The 23,751-nt window shown below is 38.9% G+C and overlaps 1 protein-coding gene across 1 annotated transcript in view; it reads right to left on the reverse strand.

Moving 5' to 3' along the window:
• Nucleotides 1-20,658: 20,658 nt before the first annotated feature.
• The window catches only part of PJA2 (praja ring finger ubiquitin ligase 2), a 75,554-nt gene continuing 72,461 nt past the window's right edge, over nt 20,659-23,751 (reverse strand). Inside the window, exons 9-10 of the mRNA XM_061189505.1 lie at nt 23,594-23,715; nt 20,659-21,255 (exon numbers count right to left, since the gene is read on the reverse strand). Coding sequence (XP_061045488.1) covers nt 21,130-21,255; nt 23,594-23,715 — 248 coding nt within the window. The 3' untranslated portion in view covers nt 20,659-21,129. The remainder of the gene's footprint in view (nt 21,256-23,593; nt 23,716-23,751) is intronic.

Genomic DNA, 23,751 nt, shown 5'->3' on the forward strand with positions numbered 1-23,751 from the left:
TGAGGGCGTTTGCCTTAAAAAAAAAAATTTTGCTCTAAACTTTAGTGAGCATGAGGCTCACCCGGGAATCTGTTTACAAGACAGATTCCTGAGCTCCATCCCCAAAGACTGTTTTAAATGATACAAAGAGCATACTTTGAGAAACAACAAATTAGAGAGAAAAGAGCAAGTCTTGTCACAGGAGACAAGACTGCTTAGTGTGACTCAGGCATGGGGACCCTGGGGCTGCAGATTGCTGGGAGAAAGGCAATGGCTGACCCTCCCTTAGAAAGAAGGCATTTATTAAATTATATTAAAGTAAAATAACTATATTACATTTTTTTAAAGCAGTAAGAAATAGAATCCAATTACTCTAACATATTCTCTATTATCAGTTCATTCTCATCCTTTTTTTCAGATGTTAAATTTTCCTTAGTTATAATCACAAGATATACATTTATAAAATTGCGTTGCCTCCTTTCCTCCTTACTTTATTTCACAGAAGTCTTATTCCCTGTCTCTCCCTGGCCTCCCTAACATACTGGCAAAGCACTCCATATTGGTTTATTGATTGGTTTAGCAATGACTTCCTTTATCATGTCCTTCCTACATTTAGTGAACATTTAGTTTGCTTCCAATTTTGCTATGTTGAATACCTTCATTCCTATAACCCTTGACCTTTTGAATTAAATGCTTAAGGTAGATACACTTCTTTCTGGGCATCTTGTTTTTTAACCCATGAATACATCTCTCTTGTCATCTTTCCCTCAAGTCAGGGCCCAGGTACAGTCTATGGGCCTCAAGAGCACTGCAGTTGAGGGCTAGGAAGCAAAGAATTTTCATTCAGTCCAAACTACTGAAGGATATTAAGAAAGAAGGGGATTTCTTTCTGTGCTATTGTCCAGGTCTCCGGAATAATCATAAAAACAAACAACAACAACATCAACAAAAAATCCAGGGATCTTGCAGATCTCAGAGAAGAGTTTATAAGCTTTTGAGAATGGAAGGGAAGGAGAAAAATGAAACATAAAATGCAAACTGAGGAAGTGGTTCAAGACAGCAATGTAGGAAGATCCTGAACTCACCTCCTCCCACGGATATACTGTATCTACAGCCACACATGGAACAGTTTCCTCAGAAAAAGGTCTTAAAACTAGCTGAGCAACTCCTACACATGTGGCAAATTAGAAAAAGGTCACATTGAAGTGAGTCAGAAAGGCTGAGACACAATCTCACCATGAACTGCACCCCCAGTGTAGGGACCCACAATCAGGAGGGAACTCACAAACCCTGAGCTTCTCCTTGAGAAGTGAAAGGTTCATTCCTCACATCAGACACCTCAATTTTTAAGACATGCACCCGACCAACAAGCCCCTAAAACAGCTGACCAATGGGGCTCATTTCCATGAGAACCAAAGGGCTGTAATGAACTGAGAAACACCTCCTAAAGGGCTCGTGCATGCTGTCACCTACCCCAGGTCCCAGGGCAGAAGCAGCCATTTGAAATGTGCCTGGACTTCATGTGAAAGAGATTCATTTGCTAATCTTAAAGTGTTAGCCAGAGGAGCAGAGGCTTGTTGGGATATTCTCTGGGGATGGAGGAGTTGGCAGGTGCCATTTTTATACTCTCCCTCTGCCTTGCTAAAGCCAGCAGACATTACTATTTTTATTTTACTCTAGATCTTTGTTTTTTTCTCAGCAAGTGCCATCTTTATCTTCCAGCTGACAGGCATCATCTTTGCACTCTCCGTCTGCATCTCCCAAAGGGGAGCTTTCACACATGTCTGATGCCCCAGTTCTTACATCTGGTGCCTCAGTTTTTACAGCTGCAGCCCAGGGGATGCCCTTTCATCACCAGGCTCTGGAGGTCAGGGGATCTTGCATTCCTGTGTCCAAGGGGGCTGTAACAATCAGAAAGACAGTTCTTGGCAGGCTACCACCTCCAAGGTACTACACAGATAGCTGACTGAAATACACCCACAGCCTCTGTAGGAAAGAGGCCTATTTGCTTACACTGGAGCGTCAGCCTGAGGGGCAGGCTTCAGGTTTGGCACACATCTAGGGGCCTAGGGAAGTGCTCTCAGGGAACATAGGCCAGAGGACACCATCTTTGTGCTTTCCCTCTGCCTCACTACACCTTGCTGGTACCTCCCAGAAAGGAGCCTATAGATCATGTAAAGCCCTGATTTCTGTGATTATCATCCAGGGGACACTCCAGATTGCCTGCTCTGGTGTCTGGCAGGGCTTACAGTTGCAGTTACACAGGACTGTATATATTTTCATACTTTAAATTTGCCACCTGAAGCTGTGGCTTCCAATCAGCCTGAATCTAGATGCTGAGATTCCACCCCTCTGGGACACTGACAGGTCTTGGAACACCCTCAAAAATTGAGAGCTATTAAAAATAAAACAGACTACTTGGACAACCCCAAAGGTTCAAGGGACAACAAAGAGCTAAGACAAGGTTGAACAAGGTTCATCTCCTGCATGAGGTTACTCCTTCATGACTGGGAAAGGTGGCTGTTTTATCTACTACATAGAAACAAACACAGAGAGTCAAGCATAATGAGAAAACAGAGGAATATGTTCCAACGAAAGAACAAGATAAAACCTCAGAAAAAAACCTTGGTGAAAAGAAGATAAGTAATCTACCTGATAAGGGGTTCTAAGTAATGGTCATAAAGTTGTTTCCTGAACTTGAAAGAAGAATGGATGAACACAGTGAGAATTTCAACTAAGAGACAGAAAATATATGAAAGTACTAAATAGAAGTCACAGACCTGAAGAATACAATAACTGAGCTGAAAAACACACTAGAGGGGTTCAGTGGAAGACTAGATAAAGCAGAATAAAGGATCAGTCAGCTTGAAGACAGGGCAATGGAACTCACCCAATCAGAGCAGCAAAAAATAAAAAGAATTTTAAAAAGTGAAGATAGCTTAAGGGACTTATGGAACAACATCAAGCAGATTAATATCTGCTTTATAGGGCTCCCAGCAGAAGAGAGAAAGGGGCAGAAAACTTGTCTGAAGAAACAATGGCTGAAAAATTCCCTAACCTGGGGAAGGAAACATATCCAGATCCAGAAAGCCCGCAGAGGTCCAAATAAGATGAATCCAAAGAGACCCAAGACAAATTATAATTAAAATTTCAAAAGTTAAAGGCAAGAAGAGAATCTTAAAAGTTGCAAGAGGAAAGCAACTTGTTATGTGCAAGGGGACCCCCATAAGACTATTAACAGATTTTTCAGCAGAAATTTTGCAGACCAGAAAGCATGATATATTTAAAGTGCTGAAAGAAAAACACTTCCAACCAAGAATACTCTAGCTGGCAAAATTATTATTCAGAACTGAAGGACAGATAAAGAGTTTTCAGACCATCAAAAGCTAAAGGAGTTCATCACCACTAAACCTACCTGAAAAGAAATGTTAAAGTACTTCTCTAAGATGAAAAGAAAGGGCACTAATTAATAACAAGAAAACATATGAAAGTATAAATCTGACTGGTAAAAGTAAATATATAGTGAAGGTAGTGGATTAATCACTTATAAAACTAGTATGAAAATTAAAAGACAAAGTAGTAAAAATAACTATAATAATTAAGGGATACACGAGATAAAAAGATGTAAAATCTGACATCAAAAACATCAAATGTGGTAGGGGAGAGAAAAATGTAGAGATTTGGAATCTGTTCAGACTTAAGCTGTTACCAATTTAAAATATACTGTTATAAATATACATTGTTATATGTAAGCCTCATGGTAACCACAAAGCAAAAATCTATAGTAGATGCACAAAAGATAATGAGAAAGGAATCTAAGCATACCACTAAAGAAAGTCATCAAACCACAGGGGAAGAGAGCAAGAGAAGAATAAAAAAACAGAAAACAATTTTAAACATGGATAAGTACATATCTATCAATAATTACATTAAAAAATGGATTAAATTCTTCAATCAAAAGACATAAAGTGGCTGAATGGATTAAAAAACTAAGACCCATCCATATGCTGCCTATAAGAGTCTCATATCAGATGTAAGGACACACACAGACTAAAAGCGAAGAGATGGAAAAGGATATTCCATGAAAATGGAAGCCAAAAGAAAGCTGGGGTGGCTATACTTATATCTAACAAAACAGACTTTAAAACAAAGACTGTAATCACAGACAAAGGAGGGCATTACATATGATAAAGGGGTCAATCCAACAAGAGGATATAACATTTGCAAATATTTATGCATTCAATATATGAGCACTTAAATATATAAAGCAAATATTAATAGACCTAAAGGAAGAAATGGACAACAATACAATAATAGTAAGGGACTTTAATACCCCACTTACATCAATGAATAGATATCAGCCTTAAATGACACATTAGACTTAATAGATATATACAGAACATTTCAACCAAAAGAAGCAGATTACATATTCTCAAGTGCACATGAAAGATTCTCCAGGATAGATCATATGTTTGGCCACAAAACAAGTCTTAACATATTTAAGAAGACTGAAATCATATCAAGCATCTTTTCTGATCACAATGATATGAAACAAGAAATCAATTACAAGAAAAAACTGGAAATTTCACAAATATGTGGAGATTAAATAACATGCTACTGAACAACTAATGGGTCAATGGAGAAATCAAAAAATACCTCTAGACAAATGAAAATGGAAATACAACATACCAAAATTTGTGGGATGCAGCAAAAGCAGTTCTAAGAGAGTTCACAGTGGTAAGTACCTACCTTAAGAAATAAAAATAACCTCAAATAAATGAAGTTTACATCTCAAGTAACTAGAAAAAAAAAGAACAAAGACCTAAATTAGTAGAAGAAAGGATATAACAGAATGAAAATAAATGAAATAGGGACAAAAAGACAAGAGAAAAGATCAATGAAACTAAGAACTGGTTCTTTTAACGATAAACAAAATTGACAAACCTTTAGCTAGACTCATCAAGAGAAAAAGACAGAGGACTCAAATAAGTAAAAATCACATACGAAACAGGAGACGTTACAACTGATACACAGAAATACAAGGAATCATAAGAGACTTCTATAAATAATTAATGCCAACAAATTGGACAACCTGGAAGAAATGGATAAATTCCTAGAAACATACAACCTTCCAAGACTGAATTATGAGGAAATGGAAAAGCTAAATAGAATGATTACTAGAAAGGAAACTGAATTGATAAGCAAAAATCTCTCAAAAAACAGAAGTCCAGAACCTGATGGCTTCACTGGGGGATTCTACCAAACATTCAAAGTAGAATTAATACCAAACCTTCTCAAACGCTTCCAAGAAAAAAAAAAAAAAGAAAGAGAAAAGAAAACACTTCCAAACTCATTTAATGAAGCCAGCATTATCCTGATACCAAAACCAGAAAAAGATATAAGAAAAGACAATTATAGGCCAATATCCCAAATGAACATAGACACCAAAATTCTCAACAAAATATTAGCAAACCAAATTCAACAGTACATTAAAAGAATCATACACCATGATCAAATGAGATTTATTCCAGTGATACAAGGATGGTTCAACATTCATAAATCAATCAACATGACACACCACATTAACAAAATGAAGGCTTAAAAACCCATATAATCATCTCAATCGATGCAGAAAAAGCATTTGACAAAATTCAATACTCACTTATGATAAAAACTCTCAGCAAGGTAGTTATAGAGGAAACGTATCTCAACATAATAAAGGTAATTTTTGACAAGCCCACAGCTAACACCTTACTCAATGGTAAAAAGCTGCAAGCTTTTCTTCGAAGATCAGAAATAAGACAAGGATGCCCACTCTCGCTACTTTTACTCAACATAGTACTGAAAGTCCTAGCCAGAGCAATTAGGCAAGAAAAAGAAATAAGGCATCCAAATCAGAAAGGAAAAAGTAAAACTGTCATTATTTACAGATTACATAATAATACATATAGAAAACCTTATAGACTTCACCAAAAAACTGTTAGAACTAATCAATGATACATAAAGTTGCAAGATACAAAATCAATATACAAAAATCTGTTGTGTTTCTATACTCTAATAACAAACTATCAGGAGGAAAAATTAGGAAAATAATCCCATCTAGAACTGCATCGAAAAGAATAAAGTACCTAGGAATAAATTTAACCAAGGAGGTGTACACTAAAAACTATAAACATTGATGAAAAAAGTTGAAGAAGACACAAATAAATGAAAAGACATCCATGATCATGAATTGTAAGAATTAACAGTGTTATATATATGGAATCTAAAAAAAAAATGGTTCAGAAGAACATAAGGGCAGGATGGGAATAAAGACGCAGACGTAGAGAGTGGACTTAAGGACACGGGGAGGGGAAGGGTAAGCTGGGACAAAGTGAGAGAGTGACACTGACATATATACACTATCAAATGTAAAACAGATAGCTAGTGGAAAGCAGCTGCATAGCACTGGGAGATCAGTTCAGTGCTTTGTAACCACCTAGAGGGGTGGGATAGGGAGGGTGGGAGGGAGACGCAAGAGGGAGGGGATATGGGGATATAAGTATACGTATAGCTGATTCACTTTGTTATACAGCAGAAACTAACACAACAATGTAAAGCAATTATACTCCAATAAAGATGTTTAAAAAAAAAGAATTAATAGTGTTAAAATGTCCACACTACTCAAAGAAATCTAGAGATTCAATGCAATCCCTATCAAAATTCCAATGGCATTTTTCATAGAAATAGAACAAACAATCCTAAGATTTGTATGGAACCACAAAAGACTCTGAATAGCTAAAGCAATCTTGAGAAAGAAGAGCAAAGGAGGCAGCATAATGCTCCCTAACTTCAAACTATATTACAAAGCTAAAGTAATCAAAACTGTATTTTACTGGTATAAAAACACATGAATAGATCAATGGAACAGAATAGAGAGCCCAGAAATAAACTCACGCATACATGGTCAATTTATGATAAAAGAGCCAAAAATATACAAATGGGAAAGGACAGTCTCTTCAATAAATGGTGTTGGGAACACTGGACAGCCACATGCAAAAGAATTAAACTAGACCATTATCTTACACTGTACACAAAAATTAACTCAAAATGGATTAAAGACTTGAGTGTAAGAACTGGAACCATAAAACTCCTAGAAGAAACATAAGAGGTAAGCTCCTTGACTCAGCTTTAGCAATGATTTTTTGGATCTGACTCCAAAAGCAAAAGCAACAAAGCAAAAATAAACAAGTGGGACTACGTCAAATCAAAAAGCCTCTGCAGGGCTTCCCTGGTGGCGCAGTGGTTGAGAATCTGCCTGCCAATGCAGGGGACATGGGTTCAAGCCCTGGTCTGGGAAGATCCCACATGCCGCGGAGCAACTAGGCCCGTGAGCCACAATTGCTGAGCCTGCGCGTCTGGAGCCTGTGCTCCACAACAAGAGAGGCCGCGATAGTGAGAGGTCCATGCACCGCAATGAAGAGTGGCCCCCACTTGCCGCAACTAGAGAAAGCCCTAGCATAGAAACGAAGACCCAACACAGCCATAAATAAATAAATAAACAAATAAATAAATAAAATTAAAAAAAAGAAGTCAGGAGCTCCATGTGCCACAACTACTGAAGCCCGCGCGCCTAGAGCCTGTGCTCCGCAACAAGAGAAGCCACCACAATGAGAAGCCCACGCACCGCAACGAAGAGTAGCCCCTGCTCACCGCAACTAGAGAAAGCCCGCATGCAGCGACAAAGACCCAATGCAGCCAAAAATAAATAAATTAATTAATTTTTTTAAAAAAGCCTCTGCAAAAAAAAAAAAAAAAAAAAAACCTTTGCATCAACAAAATGAAAAGACAATGTACTGAATGGGAGAAAATATTTGCAAACATTAAGAGTCCTCATCACAAGGAAAAAAAATTTGTAACTATGTGTGATGATGGGTGTTAACTAGACTTATTGTGGTGATCATTTTGTAATACATATATATACTGAATCATTATGTTGTATACCTGAAACTAACATGATGTTATACATCAGTTTTACCTCAATATTAAAAAAATGTAACCTGAATGCTTAAAAAATGATAATAACTAACTTGGAGTGCTTACTATTGAGGACTTTGAGAGGGCTTGAATAAATAGCACCCCTCTTTCCTGACCAAATTCTAAACAAACTGAGGAATAAGACAAAAGGGTTGCAGTTAGTGGCAAAAATAGCACCTCTGTTACTGATAAAGGTAAGACGGGGGAATAGCTTTTTTCTATGAGCAAGTGCTTTTCTCCAGGACAACCCCTAAGGTGTGCTAGGCTCCAAAAATATTTTTGTTGGGTCCTTGTTTATATAAACAATTTGATTAAAAATATATTATAAAACTCATGGACCCATGTGAGGTACTGTGATTCATCAATCAAGATTTAGAACCAATAATGAGAAAAGAAGATGTACTTACATATTTGTTTATTATCCATCAGTGCATGTGAATATTTTTCATACTATGCAGGCACCATTTCTTCCCGTCCAGGTTCAGGAACCATTTATTCATGTTCTTTATTATCATATGCAACGTACCTGGCTAATTTCATATCTCCCACAAGGAGGAAATGATAGCAATAGCATTATTACTCATGAGGCCATGGCTTTCAGAACCTGTTTGTATTGAAACATAGTTCTTCTTGCCTCTGCAGGTTCCTCCTTCCATTATTTAATGCTGGTTACATCATTACTCCTGATGCCACTGTATCGCTCAAAGTGTGGCCTGTGGATACCGGCTTCCAAAGACGCCATCAAAGGTTGTTATTGTGCTTCATTGATGATGACCACATGTGCAAGTCTTATCCAGAGTAGGCAGGAAAATGGGAAAAATAACTCATCTTCTAGATACGTTAAATGTACTGTTCTGAATTTTATGCCATAAACAGAACAGCGTATCTTCCAACTACATCCTCTCTTGAACTCCTTAGGCTGCAATCACTTCATTCCTCGAATGTGATCTCTTTCCATGTAGACCTCTTCCACACCATCAACAGGTAGAAGGGGTGTCAGCTGGTGGGAGAGAGCAGTTCCTTCCGCACGAGAAATGCCGATCCCTCCCTCATCCAGCACAGTTTAAGACCAACCTGTGAGAGCACCACGATGTCACCACGACTGGAGGCAGGAGACACGGGTGGAAAGGGTCCCACTGGTGTGGTGGGGCAATGGTCTCCAGGGTCCTCAGAGGAGATGGCACTGCCACCCCAGAGACGACCTGCTGGGGGTGGGTGACTGCCCTGGGTGCCAGCGGTGGGAGTGGAACAGGGTAAAGGACACCTGCTGGCCCCCACCTTAAGTGCCATAGACCAGGCGGCTTCAGTGACACAGGCCCACACATGCAGCTCAAGCCAAGACTTGAACTTGCTGCCTTTCTGATGTGAGTGAGAGGCACTCCGGATCAGCATGATTCTGGCTGCCTAATCTTGTCCACTTTTTCAAAAGAAATGTTGTCAGTCAGCAGGAGAAAGCTGCTGGCCAGGTCATCCTCCTGGGACCAGAGCCGGGCCACGGCTCATTGCGCCCACTTGCATGGTAGAGGGTGAGGGAGCAAAGGCCGGGTCTGGGGCCCACAGGGATACCTGCCCAGACGTCACGGCCTGTCCAGCCAGCCCCAGGCCCTGGAGGGGAACCAGGAACGCCTTGAGGAAGCAACGCCAAGGCGCAGGACCCTCACTTGCGGCAAAGCGCAGCGCGGCTCGTCTCAATAGGGAATCTGGGATTAGCCTGATGGCGCCGCCGTTACAGCGCTGGGCCAGAGCCAGTCTCGTATGAGGACCGCCCTCGGAAGGGCAGAGGCGACTACGCACTTCCAAGAGATGAAGAGAAGCTGAGACAAGCACGCCGGTTTACTCACCCTAATTCTAACCGGATTAAGCCACTGCCCAGCAAGTGAGAGCGAGAGAGGTTGGGAGTGTCTCAGCAGTGGAGTTCCCGCCCCGTGGAGGGAAACATGGGGAGTGGAGAAGAAGTGTTCCCCCCCTAAAAGTCATTAGGGGCCTGACCAGACTCAAGTATCACTGTACTGACTCACTCAACTCTCATTACCTGTACTGACTCACTCAACTCTCCTGACCACCCTACAAGAGAAATACTATCTATCCCTGTTGTATAGATGAGGCAACACACATGGAGGTCAAGTAAACTGCCCAAGATTTCACAGCTAGTAAATGGTTGGATTTAGGATTTCAACTGAGCCAATCTGGCTGATGAAGGAAAGAAGTAAAAGAAGGAAGGGGAGGAGGGAAGGAGGGAGATAGAACAGTAGAAAAGGCTAGTGCCTCTCACCTCTGGAGTAACAAGCAGGATTGAGGAGTTTTTCTCTTCCCTTGTAACTTGGATTGTGTAAATATTGCTTCAGCTTCCCTCTTCTCAGGCTCAAGAAAGTCTGCACAGAACAACCTGAAATTTGTATTTCCATTTGAAAAGAAAGAATATTCTCCTTGGGTGCAATGAAGCTTATCCTCACTTTTGCGTACATCATCTCTTACTTTTAACACCAGAGAATGCTATTACTCAATTTACAAGACAGAGTGTTCCCTTCAATGTGATTTTTTTTTTTACCCAGCAGGTTCCCTACTTCAGGACCACGAAGCAATCACCAGCTCCTAGGGATGATTAATCAGTGTTATCCTTAAAAAGCTCAAAGCTTCACCCTGTACTTTCATTTTAATAAAGGGCCTCCTGCAAAGCAATCTGTCAGAAACGCAAAGGCAGGCTAGGCTCCAGTCTAGAAGAGATGAAATGCACCTCACCTCCTGCCTGGAGCTGAAGAAACATTGCTTCCCGTGAGGGCTTCCACAGACTTTTCAGGGAGGAACTACGGTGGAAAACAGGCCAGAGGTTAGAGGTAGAATTTTCTGCAGAGGGAGTCCAACCAGAGAAGGATAAACTAATTCCTTTAAGACATGTCTTCCTGAATGCAGTGCAGTTCAACTTTTACAGTGATTTGGGAGCAGAGCATTATAACAGTGCAGTCTCTTAAAGCTCGCAGGGTAGGAAGCTTATCTAGCTGCTGGGCTGAACAGCTGTGGCACATCCCACAGTAAACAGAGAGGTTTGGGGGTGGGGAGCAGGGCGTAGTGAGGTAGAGCTGGAAGCAAGCACAGCTCTCAGCCCCCAAGCCACCTCTCCCACACCGGAGGTGGACATACCTTCCCAATCATGGCACTCTCTCTCTCTGAGCCTGGATTCAACTGTACTCCCTCCAGCAAACTGATCAGAGTTGACAAGTTAGGCAAAGCCTATTTATGATCCTTGACAGTGGGAGACATATGTGGTTTTAGAAGGGCCTCTGAGAATGAATCAGGTAGTGGAGGTTGAAGTCAAAACAACTTTCCTAGGGACACGGCCCTTTTTTGAGGAAAAGGAATGACTACTATACATAAATATACATATGAGCATTTTTTTGTCAATGTGGTAAAATGTTAATAGTTCTTAAGTTGTCAAATCCACTGCAGACAGATGATGGGTATATAGGGATTTGCTATATGTTCTTTTAATTTCTCGGGTATTTTTGCAATGTTATTAAAATTTATTTTTTAAACTCGTGACATTTGTATTTTAAAACTCCTTAGAAGTTTAACGTTTGTGCTCTGCAAGAGCACGGAACACCTATTGAGAAATTCCCGCAGGTGCTGGAAGCCAGAGAACCACTGACATTGCTTTTATTTTTTGTCTCATTCTAGTTCCCCGCTCCGCCACTCTGTTTTCTCTCTCTCTCTCCCCCTACCTCCTCACCCCAAGTCTTTCCTAACTTAAAAAGGCCCCAAAATGGAAGAATAAAAACGGGAATTCACAAGCAAAAGTCTTCATCTGCTTATTTGTCATTATTTTCTCACTTTGTCTGCTGACAGCTGAGGACCTACGCATGGAGCAGGTTTGGAGGTAAATACCAGCTATTTCTGATCTAATCTTGCTGCTGCCCTGACTCACCAGAGGATGACACTGGGCCAGAAAGCAAGAGCAGTTTGGGGCATGGTCAGGAGACGTGCCTTCAAGTCCTAGCTCCAGCATTTTCTGGTTGTACGATCATGGGCAAGCCGCTGCTTCCTCCTTAGGCGAGGTAATATGTTGGTGATTTAATTGTTAAGTTTTCATTGATTCTAAGCACAGCAGTCTATGAATAGTAAAGCACCTTCTGCCAAGTTGCTTGGGCAACGCTCTCCCAGCTTCCTGTGGTATCTGTAACTGGAGATGATGAGGCCGTGGGTACTCATTAACCAAAAGGATTCGCTATCTGGGACAGAGACTAATTAGGACAGAACAAGACCATGTGGAGTGGATTTAGGGTGAAGAATAGTAGGGACTTGACATTTATCCCCATTCAATCACAACCTGCTTTCTACCCAGGCCTTACCAGTGTGAAAAATAACAGGCTTCCTTGACCACATTATTGTTCTTGCTTACTTAGAGATGTGGGTAGTGGTCACTGGTACTGTGGGTACCACAGAGACTGACAAGAGAAGAATGATTGAGGCAGAATTCTCTCTGCAGTGGATTGGAAAGTAACATAAACTTCTGCAGCTGCTGAGATCTTTTTCTTTTTTCAGGTAGGAGACTAAAGCAATTTAATATGTTTAGGCTCCTCTCAGCCTCTTTGGGCTTATTGATAAAGGTAATTACCAACTTCAGAGTAGTTTTTGGTCCAAATGTTAGGTTAGGCTATTGAACTTGCAGGTCAGTCTACGAGAACTATCAGTACTGAAGCTGAAATTTACTTCATTTATTCTTACCTTGCGTGTTAACTCACTTGCCTATGCAGGATGCAATAGAACAAAGCAGTGAGGAGCACTGGATTGGAATCCTGACTCTCCTACTTACTAGCTGTGTGACCCTTGGCAGCTACTTAACCTTTCGATGCCCTTTGGAGATTAGAAGTCTACATCTAAAAATTTTTGTTAGGATTAACTAAGATAATGCATGTAAAACTACCTACAAACATTCCTGGCATATAGTATGCACTCAGTAAATGTTAGCCAACTTACTGTCCTACGACATCTTTCTGCACCTCTTCTGTTCCTTATAACCTGAGCTCTTTTTCAACTAAAGACTCACTCAAATTCTCTGCAGTAATGGCTTGTGTATGTGTTACTATAACGGATGCCCATTTTGGTGTGGGGAGCAGATGGGGATGAAAAGTAAGGCGCCATGACTGCTTCTCCATTCTAGTGTCCACAGTAACGAGGCTCCGCTTCCTGCCCTCCACTGCAGTTGCCTTCCTTCCCAATCCACTCTTGCATATCTTCTCCCACTCGTAGTTTCTAGTTGCTCTTACTTTCTGCTGCCTCATCGCTTCAGCATGATCGTGGCTACTCACAACTTTAATCCCTCCTCGTACAACCCTTTTGCTGAATTCATCTCCCATTTCCTACTGGGAATTGCCTATTTCCCAACCAAAATTAGTGAGAGGACCTGCTGGCCTGCCTAACCTTTAGCCCCTGGCCACTGGCTAACCTCTGAATGGACGGGCCTTGAGTCTGGTGCCCCCGTCAGTCAAATCAGCTGTGGCTGGGGTGAGTGGGGTTTCTTGACCTGCAGTATCCCATCCCTTTAGCAGGGTCTACAGGTGTCGGGAGACAATTCATGGGTTCCTTGTGTTTCTCATGTCTTCTGAGCAAGAGGCATTGAAAGCTTTGTTCTGTACTGGAGTCTGTATAGAAAAATCCTAGAAAACAGATATATATTATCCCTCCCTCATCCCCCCAGGTCAGAGGACAGATTTGTTTCCTGACCAAGATAACATATAATGTCTTTCTCCAGGGCAAGGTTAGGCAGGCTTACCAGCAGTCCCTTTATAAGACTAGGGTTTCCTAAGCTTGAATTTTCTCATCTGTGACAGACTCACTGTGTGTGCAGCATCCACCTGGGCCAAGCTCTGCATCGTCCGTGAGGGACATGCGGGCAACGGGAACTGTTTAGGTGATTATGCAGCTCATGCTGCCCGCTGTACCATGAAAAATAAAACCTTTGTCTCTGATCCAGGGGTCCCATAGATTCAGCCAGAATCTATGAAATGTGTTAGCTTACAAGCAGGGTAAACTCTCAGACCCTCTGCAGCTCTGGACAATGAGAAGGGATGCTTCAAGTAGGGTGGCCAGGGCAGGCACCATCTAATGCAGCCTTCTCCTCTGCTTCCTCTTTATAAAGTGTCACCTCCAGAAGAATTAAATAAGCTCTAGGGGCTTCTCCAGGACCTGATTTGGGGGAGAAAAATGCGTTATACGGCAGTGGGGGTGGGGAGGAGACCCAAAGAACCCAAAGGATTGCGCAACATTTCTGCCCTCCCTGAGTGAGCCGTGGTATGCGTAGATGTGGCACCTCTGTGTACCATGGTGCTGCTGCTGAGTCAGGCAGGGGCTGTCCTAACACGACTGTGCATCTGCATAGCGTTTAGTGCCCTTGCTGCCCAGTTCATTCAGCTTCTATGGTAATCACAGTGTAGCAAATTTGACAGTGGTGCTTACTCCTTGTCCAGCCCTTAGTAAGACAGTTTTCAAGGTATGTTAGCTCTGGTCCTCCAGCATGGTTACAAAAGACAGCAGGAAAGCAATGACTCAGAATTGCCTGCTTTATGGTCCATTTTCTGGGGAAAAGCACACTGGATGCTTATGTGTAAATGCCTTAGAGCACAGGGAGTAGGAGGCAAAGGTAATAATACAACACAAATAAGGTGAAACACTTTGTTTTGCTTCTCTCCATTATGGCCAGCCCCATCTCTGGGGAAAAAAAATCTTTCCAAATTCTCTGGTTGTGAGATATCATGACCTGCTGGGGGTCATAGGGCATATAACCTCCTAAGAGATTTTCAACCTATAAATACAGTAACACAGATATAGATCATTGGGGAATGAGGGTAGCTGCTGGCAGCTAGTCACCTTGGGGGGCTCGGCACGTGTTATTCTTTCTCCCTGCCTTGGTTGTTTCTTGCTTGGATAATCACAGGCATCCTCCAGGCCAAGATGAACTCCTTCCCATACAGTGAATCCAGCTGCTTTGGGAAAAACGTGTAACAGAGTCTCCTCAATACAGGGAACACTCCAGGAGGCCAGGGAGTTTGACGATCTTGTTAAACGTTGTGCTAGATTAGGCACTTGATAAACATTTGTTAAACAGATAGCAGCTCAGCATATGGAGTTAATTTGTTGGATTTGATGAAAGTGTTGTTTCCACAGATTCAGGGAGGATGCCAGCCTGATATGTTTAATATATTATTTTATAAGCCAACTAATTTTTATTAAAAAATTTAAACATCTTCTTTCAGGTGCTATTTACTCATTTAGATTGGGCTATAACCTCGGTTCACTTGTGAGTCATCATCATCCAATCTAGGCTAGAGCTTGCTTTCCAGACCAGTTTGATTTTGTAAGTTCCCCAATTCCTATCCTCATCTGCCTTAAATGTGAATTTAAACCAAAATAAAAACTCTTGACATTCTTTAGTGGCACCAAACCTAGGGTACTGCAATACCAGGGTTGAAGGATCCTTGCTCTGGGTCAGGAGGAGGAATTGTTTGTGGAGGCCAAAGGCTGATCACAATGGTGGTACGTAGTGAAGCCCCTTATAATTGTTGTAACACTTGAGGTCTTTTAACAAGAAAATGGAAATAGAATAGACAAGAGAACTAGGGCATAGCTTAAATGCCTGGAAAGAATTTAAAATACCATTTAAGGACTGAAATCAAAAAGAAACCCTGTGTCAAATGTTTGTTCCTAATGATGAAGCAATCTGGGGGTAAGTTCTCCACTCTGAGTGATTGCAACTGTGAGGGCAAATGTCCATGGCTTCCGAAAGAAGAAAGCCAGAGACTTTTGGAAAGGGTAGGGCTAGTTGCTTACAGACAGATATCTGCATTAGTAAGGTCTCATTGGTTGAAGAGACAAGAGGATGCCACACACCTCTCAGGCCAGAGAGAGTTTCTGCAGAATAATTTAAGGATCCCAAATAATACGGCAAAGGTAGGAAGTTCTCATCAGATCTTAATGGTGACTAAGAAACTTCACTAAGTAGGACATTATAACTTTGGTCAGCAGTATATTACTTAAGGCAAAAATGTCTCTCTGTAACAATTTAGCAAAATAATACAAAAAGGAAAAACTAACAAAATATTTTTCAGAATTTTAAAGACCCCCCCCCTTTTCCCATTTTTAAAACTCAGACTACATTTCAAACAACTTAGTAAATATTAACATTGATCATATAGGTTGTTCCTACCCAGGAAGGTGGCATGAACTACACAGAACCCTCAGGCTCTTGTTTAAGAACCAGGACTCAATTTTTTCATTTGTAAAAGTTGGAACAATATAAACTACGCTGCAGATTCATTATGAAGATTAGCTAAAACAGAAAGCCTAACACAATGTCTAATATTTAGCACTTCATAAATGGGAACTATTCTTATAATGTAAAAATGCATTTTTCTCAGTGAATCTTATTAAGAAGAATTGCCGTTTTATAATCAAAGGAAAAGAAATGGTGGCTTGCATAATTTCTCTTACTGACAGTGAATGGCTAAGAGGTATTATCTTTCCAAAAAAATAAGATAAAGACCTCCCCTCTCTAATATTTACTAAAAAACTGCATACTGATTATAAACTAAGAATACAAAATGGAATAAATTGCCATATCCAGGCATGTAGCCTTTTAGTAAAACTGACATTAATTAAATTTTATTTCTTTTGATTTAAAAAAGTTTCCATGTCAAATTCTTTCCGCTCCTGAGAGGTGATTAAGATGCTTTTTTATTCCCCATGACTTTGCACATCAACAAAGAACATTTTTTTCAAACCTTTACCCATGCACAAACAGGAGTACTGAACCTTTAATTCACAGTCTTTATAGAGAAAACAGAAGCAGAGTGATTAAGTGACTTGTCAAGGTCATGTTACTTCAAATATCATTAATTTTTGAGAGGAAAAAAAGTAGATTCCAAAAATTAGAAAAATGACGTTGACATTGATCACTTATCAAATTCTAGGGAAGATTAACAGATGGCATGTGAGCAGTTAGAAAAGGAGGTTGTATGGCTTCGCTAAGAGTGAAGCATTTCTGGCTAACTTCACTTATTTTCTTGATTTAATATACTAGCAGATTAGGCTACTTCCACAGTGCTTGTCGACCAAACAGGACAAAATTTCTTACGGTGTCCTTTTAGGAACCATGAAGGGACAAAAGCACTTAAGTGACTGGTAGTTGCTTCAACAACTGTACCCAGAGTACTGACTGGTGGATCAAAGTCATCTAGAGGGCAGTCTACAGTGGCATTCTGAAGAGGGTCTGTATTTCATCCTGTTCTATTCAGTGTTTATCAGTCACTTGGACAAAACCACTAAACACCAAAGGCATGCTTCATCAAAATTGGGACTGATACAGGATGAGAGAAGAATCAGAATTCATATGGACCTTTACAAGTTAAATTTAGTAAGGATGAATGTAGTCCAATTGGGTTAAGAAGAAATTGTGTAAGTAATTATTAGGAACAGACTTGGCTTACCAGCAATACCTTGAAGTTTAGCAAGAGACAACAATGTGATATGCTTGCCTAATAATGATGGTAATGATAATAACATCAACATATACGAGTCATAACAGTCATATGAGAATCACTTTGATGTTGGCAATAATGCTTCTGGACCTTGCTCTAGTCAGACAACAGAAGAACTGTGTTTAGTTCTGAGCAACACATTTTAAGTGAGGGATGGAAATAGCCAATGCCAGGCTGGTCTAGAATAGATATCATGCAAGATCTGAGAAAAGTGTGAAGCCTGAGAGAAGATAGGAAGAGGTGGCCACACAGAAGAGACAGAACCTTTCTGCCTAGCTTCACATATGTGCTATTTATAGGAACATTTGGGTGATACTCTTCTAACAAAATCCAACCCTTGTAGGGGTGCTGAGTGGCTCCAACTCTGGAAGTCCATCAACCACTTCTGTACAGCTGAGGTCTCTTTTAGGGTTTTCCTTCTTAGATCACAGTTAAAGGACTATAAAATCATGTCCTCAGGAGCCTATTCCAGACTTCCTTAGTAGCTGTGTACTTTGCTATAAACACTAAATCCTCCAGGGGGTTATGTTATAGAAGTGATAAGACTACACAATTAAATATTAGAAATGACCACTGAGTATATCCTGTTTATTGTTTATGATTTACACGAAAAATGATGGATTGGGGTTGTAGAACAATAAACCAATCATTGCGTTTAGACCTGGGCTTTTGAAAAACTTGCATTCCATTTTAACAGTTCACATATATTTAACAGTTTATATATAAATGCAGATCACAAAGAGTTAGTTAGCTTAGAGATAAACAATTAAGAAACACGAAAGAAAACCACATAGATCTACCTTTAAATATCAGCATTCAAATTACAAGAAAGAAGAAAACGTTTAAAAAAATAAAATTATTAGGTCAAGTCATTTAACATATAATAGAGAAATAAGAGAAACAATACTTTTATTAATATTTATATTTCTAATTTACCTTCATATATTCTTTACTTTTTCAAAAGGAGCCAAGATGTGATCAAACAATATTTAGGTGTCCTAACTTGTCAGCCTCAGCTTATATCAGCTTGTTACAATGAAAATTCTAAAACCTCAATTTTCTTTTTAAAAGAATTTTTAAGCCAACTCTTATTCAACTTTTCTCCTTCATAGCAGCTGTTTACAGATAGTAGGGAGCCAAGAATGAAGGGCAGAAACAGATGGAAAGCAAAAAGTACAACAGCTATCTTAAGTTCAGCTCTCAACACTGCTGGTCGAATTTGGAACCAAAACCTCTTAACAACTGGCAGATAATAGCTAAATCTTAACAGCCAAAGAAGAAATATTTTCTTTGGGACAGCTGCTATCTAGGAGAAGAAAACCAAGGTCCCTTTATACTGCCTAAATATAATGTGTGGCTTATAACAGAGAAATCTGTAACAATGTCAGTTTAACCACTAAGTGTCACAACTGATCATTATTATTTAAAGGAAACAAACAACAACAATAAAAATCACACTAGCCACAAATTTCCACAATATACACATGAGAATTAATTTTAATTTGATTTGACTCCTTGACACTAACTGATCATCAATGAAATATGGTATGGAAAGATCACAGAGTAGAAAACAAGCAAAGAATAGTTTATACAACAGTGACTATATACATCAGAAGGAAAACATGCTACCTAATGCAACATTAAGGCTTGAATGTAAGCATTTCCAAAGTCACAGAAGCCCCAAAGAACCCCTAAATTACAAAGTCACCACATTACATGCATGCAATGTTCAGTTTTGTTTTACCCATAAAAGGATACACAGTATTTTGCTGTAAGTACCAGACACATTTACAATATATGCAAAAATTAGAATGCAAGTGTTATGTTCCTTATATTTAAGCCTCAAATATGCCAACAGTGAAAATACATTTTTAAGAATGAAGAAAAGAGATGGAATATAAATATGCAGAGAAATTAATTACACAAATAAAATGTAATTTTGCATTTGGGAAGCCATATAAACATTCTTTTTATGTGTCTAAACTAAATTATCATTGTACTACTTGGATGGATGTACACTATGTGTTTTACTATTTTACTTGCTCAAATGTGGCATTCTAACACCCATCATTCTCTGGTGTTGATACCGAATCACATCCATAAGTTAAATATTATGTCCATGTTGATACATACTTGCCTACTGGGTGTGATATCCTAAACAGAAAGCTGTGCGCTCTTCGTTTGGTTACATAATTACAAAGATGACCCTGTGGGTCAAATTTCCCATTAAAAAAAATGTAAAGTAAGGAAAGCTGATTTCCTCACTTTTGTAAAAGCTTGTGAACAGATCTCTTTCAGAGGATAAATGTGAGGTCAGCATCTTCTTTTCTCTTTTAGGGAAAGGAAATTAAGAATGGAACTGTGTTACCTGTTCAGTTCTGTTCATACAGTCACTAGGCAATCATACAATCTATTCCTTTTTCATCCATGGCTTAATTTGAAACTACTTGTTTTTATTTTAGTTCCAGGTGAATAATTTTCCCAAAATAAATTAGTGTAAAGAAACAAAGGCTGATAATGTAATATGACTAATCCTTGTTCAACAATATTTTAAAATAATAAATTATAACATAGTAAGGTTTAGATATGTTGTAAAAAGGTATGGCCAAGTCTGTCCTGGACCCCATTAGTTTTATGCTTTATACAAGACAGCACAATTAATCTTCTAGTTCTTTAAGGATTCAGGTTTTCCTTCGGTATACAACAGAATGAGTGTTTTAAAACACTTTATGTGTGTTTTCAGACTTTCCAAAATATTTCAGAGCCAAAACTACCTTTAACTATATCCAGTATTTATTACACAAATGTGCCATGAGTGTTCTGGACCTTCAAGTATAATTTTAACCAAACAGAAAGGATTTCATAAGGCCATCTAATTCATCTCACTGTACCAAGCACTGAGCACATGAGATTGTTTATATGCTTTACTAACCTTACTTTAAGCACATCCACCATTTCAAATATAATAACTTATTTTACTACCTAACCATTTCAAGGAGATTACATTTAAGATTTTAAAATTTTGTGATGCTCTAGCCAGAAGTTTTGTTTGGCATTCTAAAAAGTCCTAATTTTAAACAAAGATGAAAGAATAGGTTATCTTCTTATAAAACCACTCAGTACTATGAACCAAGAGGTTTTGATGAAGCAAAAGCAAAGGGACCAATGAAAAAGCATGCTTTAGAATTCTTTTTTATTTCCAACGAAACCAAATTTTACTACTGTTGTGATCACAATCTTCACATTTGATGCAAATAGGAAAGCTTAATTATAATCACTTAGTGGCAGTACTTCAGACAAAACCAATAATGTGTGCCAGACAGATGATTATTTCTTCTGGATAAAGTTAATTGATAAGCTTGACATTACAATTAATAACATATTAAACTAAAGAAAATGAATGCACTACTTCAACATTCAGCTTGAAAATGTTTAGTACTTTCTGCAAACCTAAATTTAGTTTAGAAAGGTTAATATTCTCTTTCTAAACTATGGCATAGACTATATATAGCATTTTAAATATATTTATATATAATTATTTGCACATCAGATTTAGAAGGATCTGCAGATTTACTTTGATAGACCGATCTCATTCAAGTGTTCAGGTTTAGGGGGCTTCTGCAGTACTGCCGTTTGCAGGTGGGGCATCATGATCAGGCTCAGAGGAAGCAGCTGCAGGTGTTTCCATCACAGCAGGTGGGAAATGACGGCGGCACACAGGGCACGTCCCTGACTGGGGGAGAATAAAACAAGTTCACAGCCAATGGAAAGATCTTAACTGCTACAAAGTATCAGAACAGTATCATTATCCTCAAAACAAGTCAAATAACTTAAAAACAAAACCAAATAAACTTCAAATCCACACAGTACAGAGAGGCAAAATTTTGATGCTATTTCCTCTTCATCCCAATCAGACTCAATTTCTCTGAGGGTAAACAGTGTCTCCCAATCATGCTTGTATCTTTTAGGTCACTCATCTTTCATTTAGTGAGTATTAATTAAGAGTCTACTACATGCTCCACTTGGCACTGGTGCTACAAGGGTGAGCAAGGAGTCACAGGGCATGTCTTCACCTGAACTGAATGCATGTGTTAGAGAAACCAGAGACCTAATTAATTCACACATTTATTATACCAAATTATCCCCCTAGGATCTTCCTCATATATACTAAAGCCTCACTTTAGTGTAGCACAGATATGTCAAAGCAGATGGACCGCAGACCTTCTTTATAAGCCATATACTTCCTTTTCAAAAAGATATGGAGAGTTAGGTGCCTTCTAAATGATAAAACAAATCAATGAGGGAAGGTGGAACAGGGAAAGCAGTTAGACTGGGAGTACATTATTTTAGGACCAATGGAAGGTTATAGAGATGTGTCATCTGGAGATATGTTATCCCCTCACAAATCTTGTCTTTTTCCCAGAGATCTCCCGAATAGAAAAAAGGTTGAAGAAATCAGGCTGTTGAAGGTGACAAAGATTTAGAACTTGGAAACCTTCTCCCTAGAGGAAAGGCTTCACAATAAGCTGCATCCTGACGGGAGACAGACTAAAGAGATTATTACCTTGGGTTAAAGCAAAATCAATGACAATTCAAGATTGTACAACATACATAATATTTACAATTCAAGAATTTAATTCAGCAAACATTTATTGTGCACTTGCCATACACATGGGGCCAAAAGAGCAACATTTTAGAGTCAAATATATGAGTACAGTCTCAATCAACCACACACTAGCTGTGTAACCTTGGATGAATAACAATGATTGGAAAATGAGAATAAGGATACCAATATGTCCCAGAGTTACTGTTAGGATTAAATGGGAAAACACACATCAATCATCCAGCGATACGTGACACAGAGCAGGCACAGACACCACTAGATCCTTCTTAAGGCTCTGATACTATTGTGGGAGTTTAAAAAAGAGGATATTAAGGATAGAAAAGGTCGAATTTAAGCGGACCTACCTAGATCATCTATTCTTACAGTAAGAGGAAGATCACACCAGGCTAAGCAAACATGAGTAAATGTACAGAGGAGTAAATCTGACGAGATAGACTAGATCACAGAAGGCCTGGAAAGCCTAGACAGAAACTTTAGATTTTATAAAGGAATCAGGAACATTTCTGCACTGGATTTTAGATATTAACTAGAGTTTTGACAAAGATGAAGTAGCAGTAGAGGGGGAGCAACAGCAAAGAAAGAGAAAGGAAAGAAAAGAAGAGAGAAAGGAGAGGGTAGGTAGTAAGAGAGGAGAGAAGGAAGGGAGTGGTTATAGAGAAGAAAGGGAGCCATATCCATAAGTAATTAAACTGGGAATGTGATTTGGGAATTTCTACTGAACTGCATGTAAATATCCTTTATGCAAGAGTAGAATGCACTGAGAAGATTTAAGTAAAACTTTTTTTTCTTAAGTAATTCAAATATACTTAAAAATTATTAGGTAAACATTGAAAAACAGTATATAAAAATTTGAATAGGAGGTACTTGGTAGGTTATTAAATATCATACACATTTTAATTTTTAAAATATTTTCTTGTAGTATAGTTGATTTACAATGTTGTGTTAATTTTTGCTATATAGCAAAGTGATTCAGTTATACATATATATATTCTTTTTCGTATTCTTTGACATTACGGTTTATCCCAGGATATTAAATATAGTTCCCTGTGCTATATGGTAGGATCTTGTTGCTTTTCCTCATATACATTTTTAGAGATACCATCTCATATTAGCAGAATATCTGTACACTGTTATAGTACTCTGAGTAGTCCTAAAGGCTTCTTTACTTAAGATATTCTTGAAAACATCAAATTTCAGGGATATAATCAAAGATCTAATTAGCCTTATCCTAAAATCATTTGCCTATATTGTTTTTAGACAATGTTAGTAAGGTAAAATAGTTTGATATATCATTAATCTATAATCATTAAAAGGTAACCAATTTTAAACACTGAATTAAAAATTACTACGAGTATATAGCTAAATAAAATAGGCTTAAAAGACACTACTATCATCATTAACTTGTAGGAGAAACTATTAACTTTAAAAAAGTAAATCTGCAACTCACCTTCTGCAGCCAAATTGAGACACAAGGTTTGTGAAAGAAATGATGACAGGGTAACTCTGTTGCTATATCATCCTTAATATACTCACTGCAACAGATTGGACAGCATTGCTCCTGACCAATAGCTGAAAACAAATAATTTGATTTATCAATCCCATAAA

Source organism: Eubalaena glacialis, chromosome 4 (assembly GCF_028564815.1).
Source record: "Eubalaena glacialis isolate mEubGla1 chromosome 4, mEubGla1.1.hap2.+ XY, whole genome shotgun sequence".
In the NCBI taxonomy this organism is placed as follows: Eukaryota; Metazoa; Chordata; class Mammalia; order Artiodactyla; family Balaenidae; genus Eubalaena; species Eubalaena glacialis.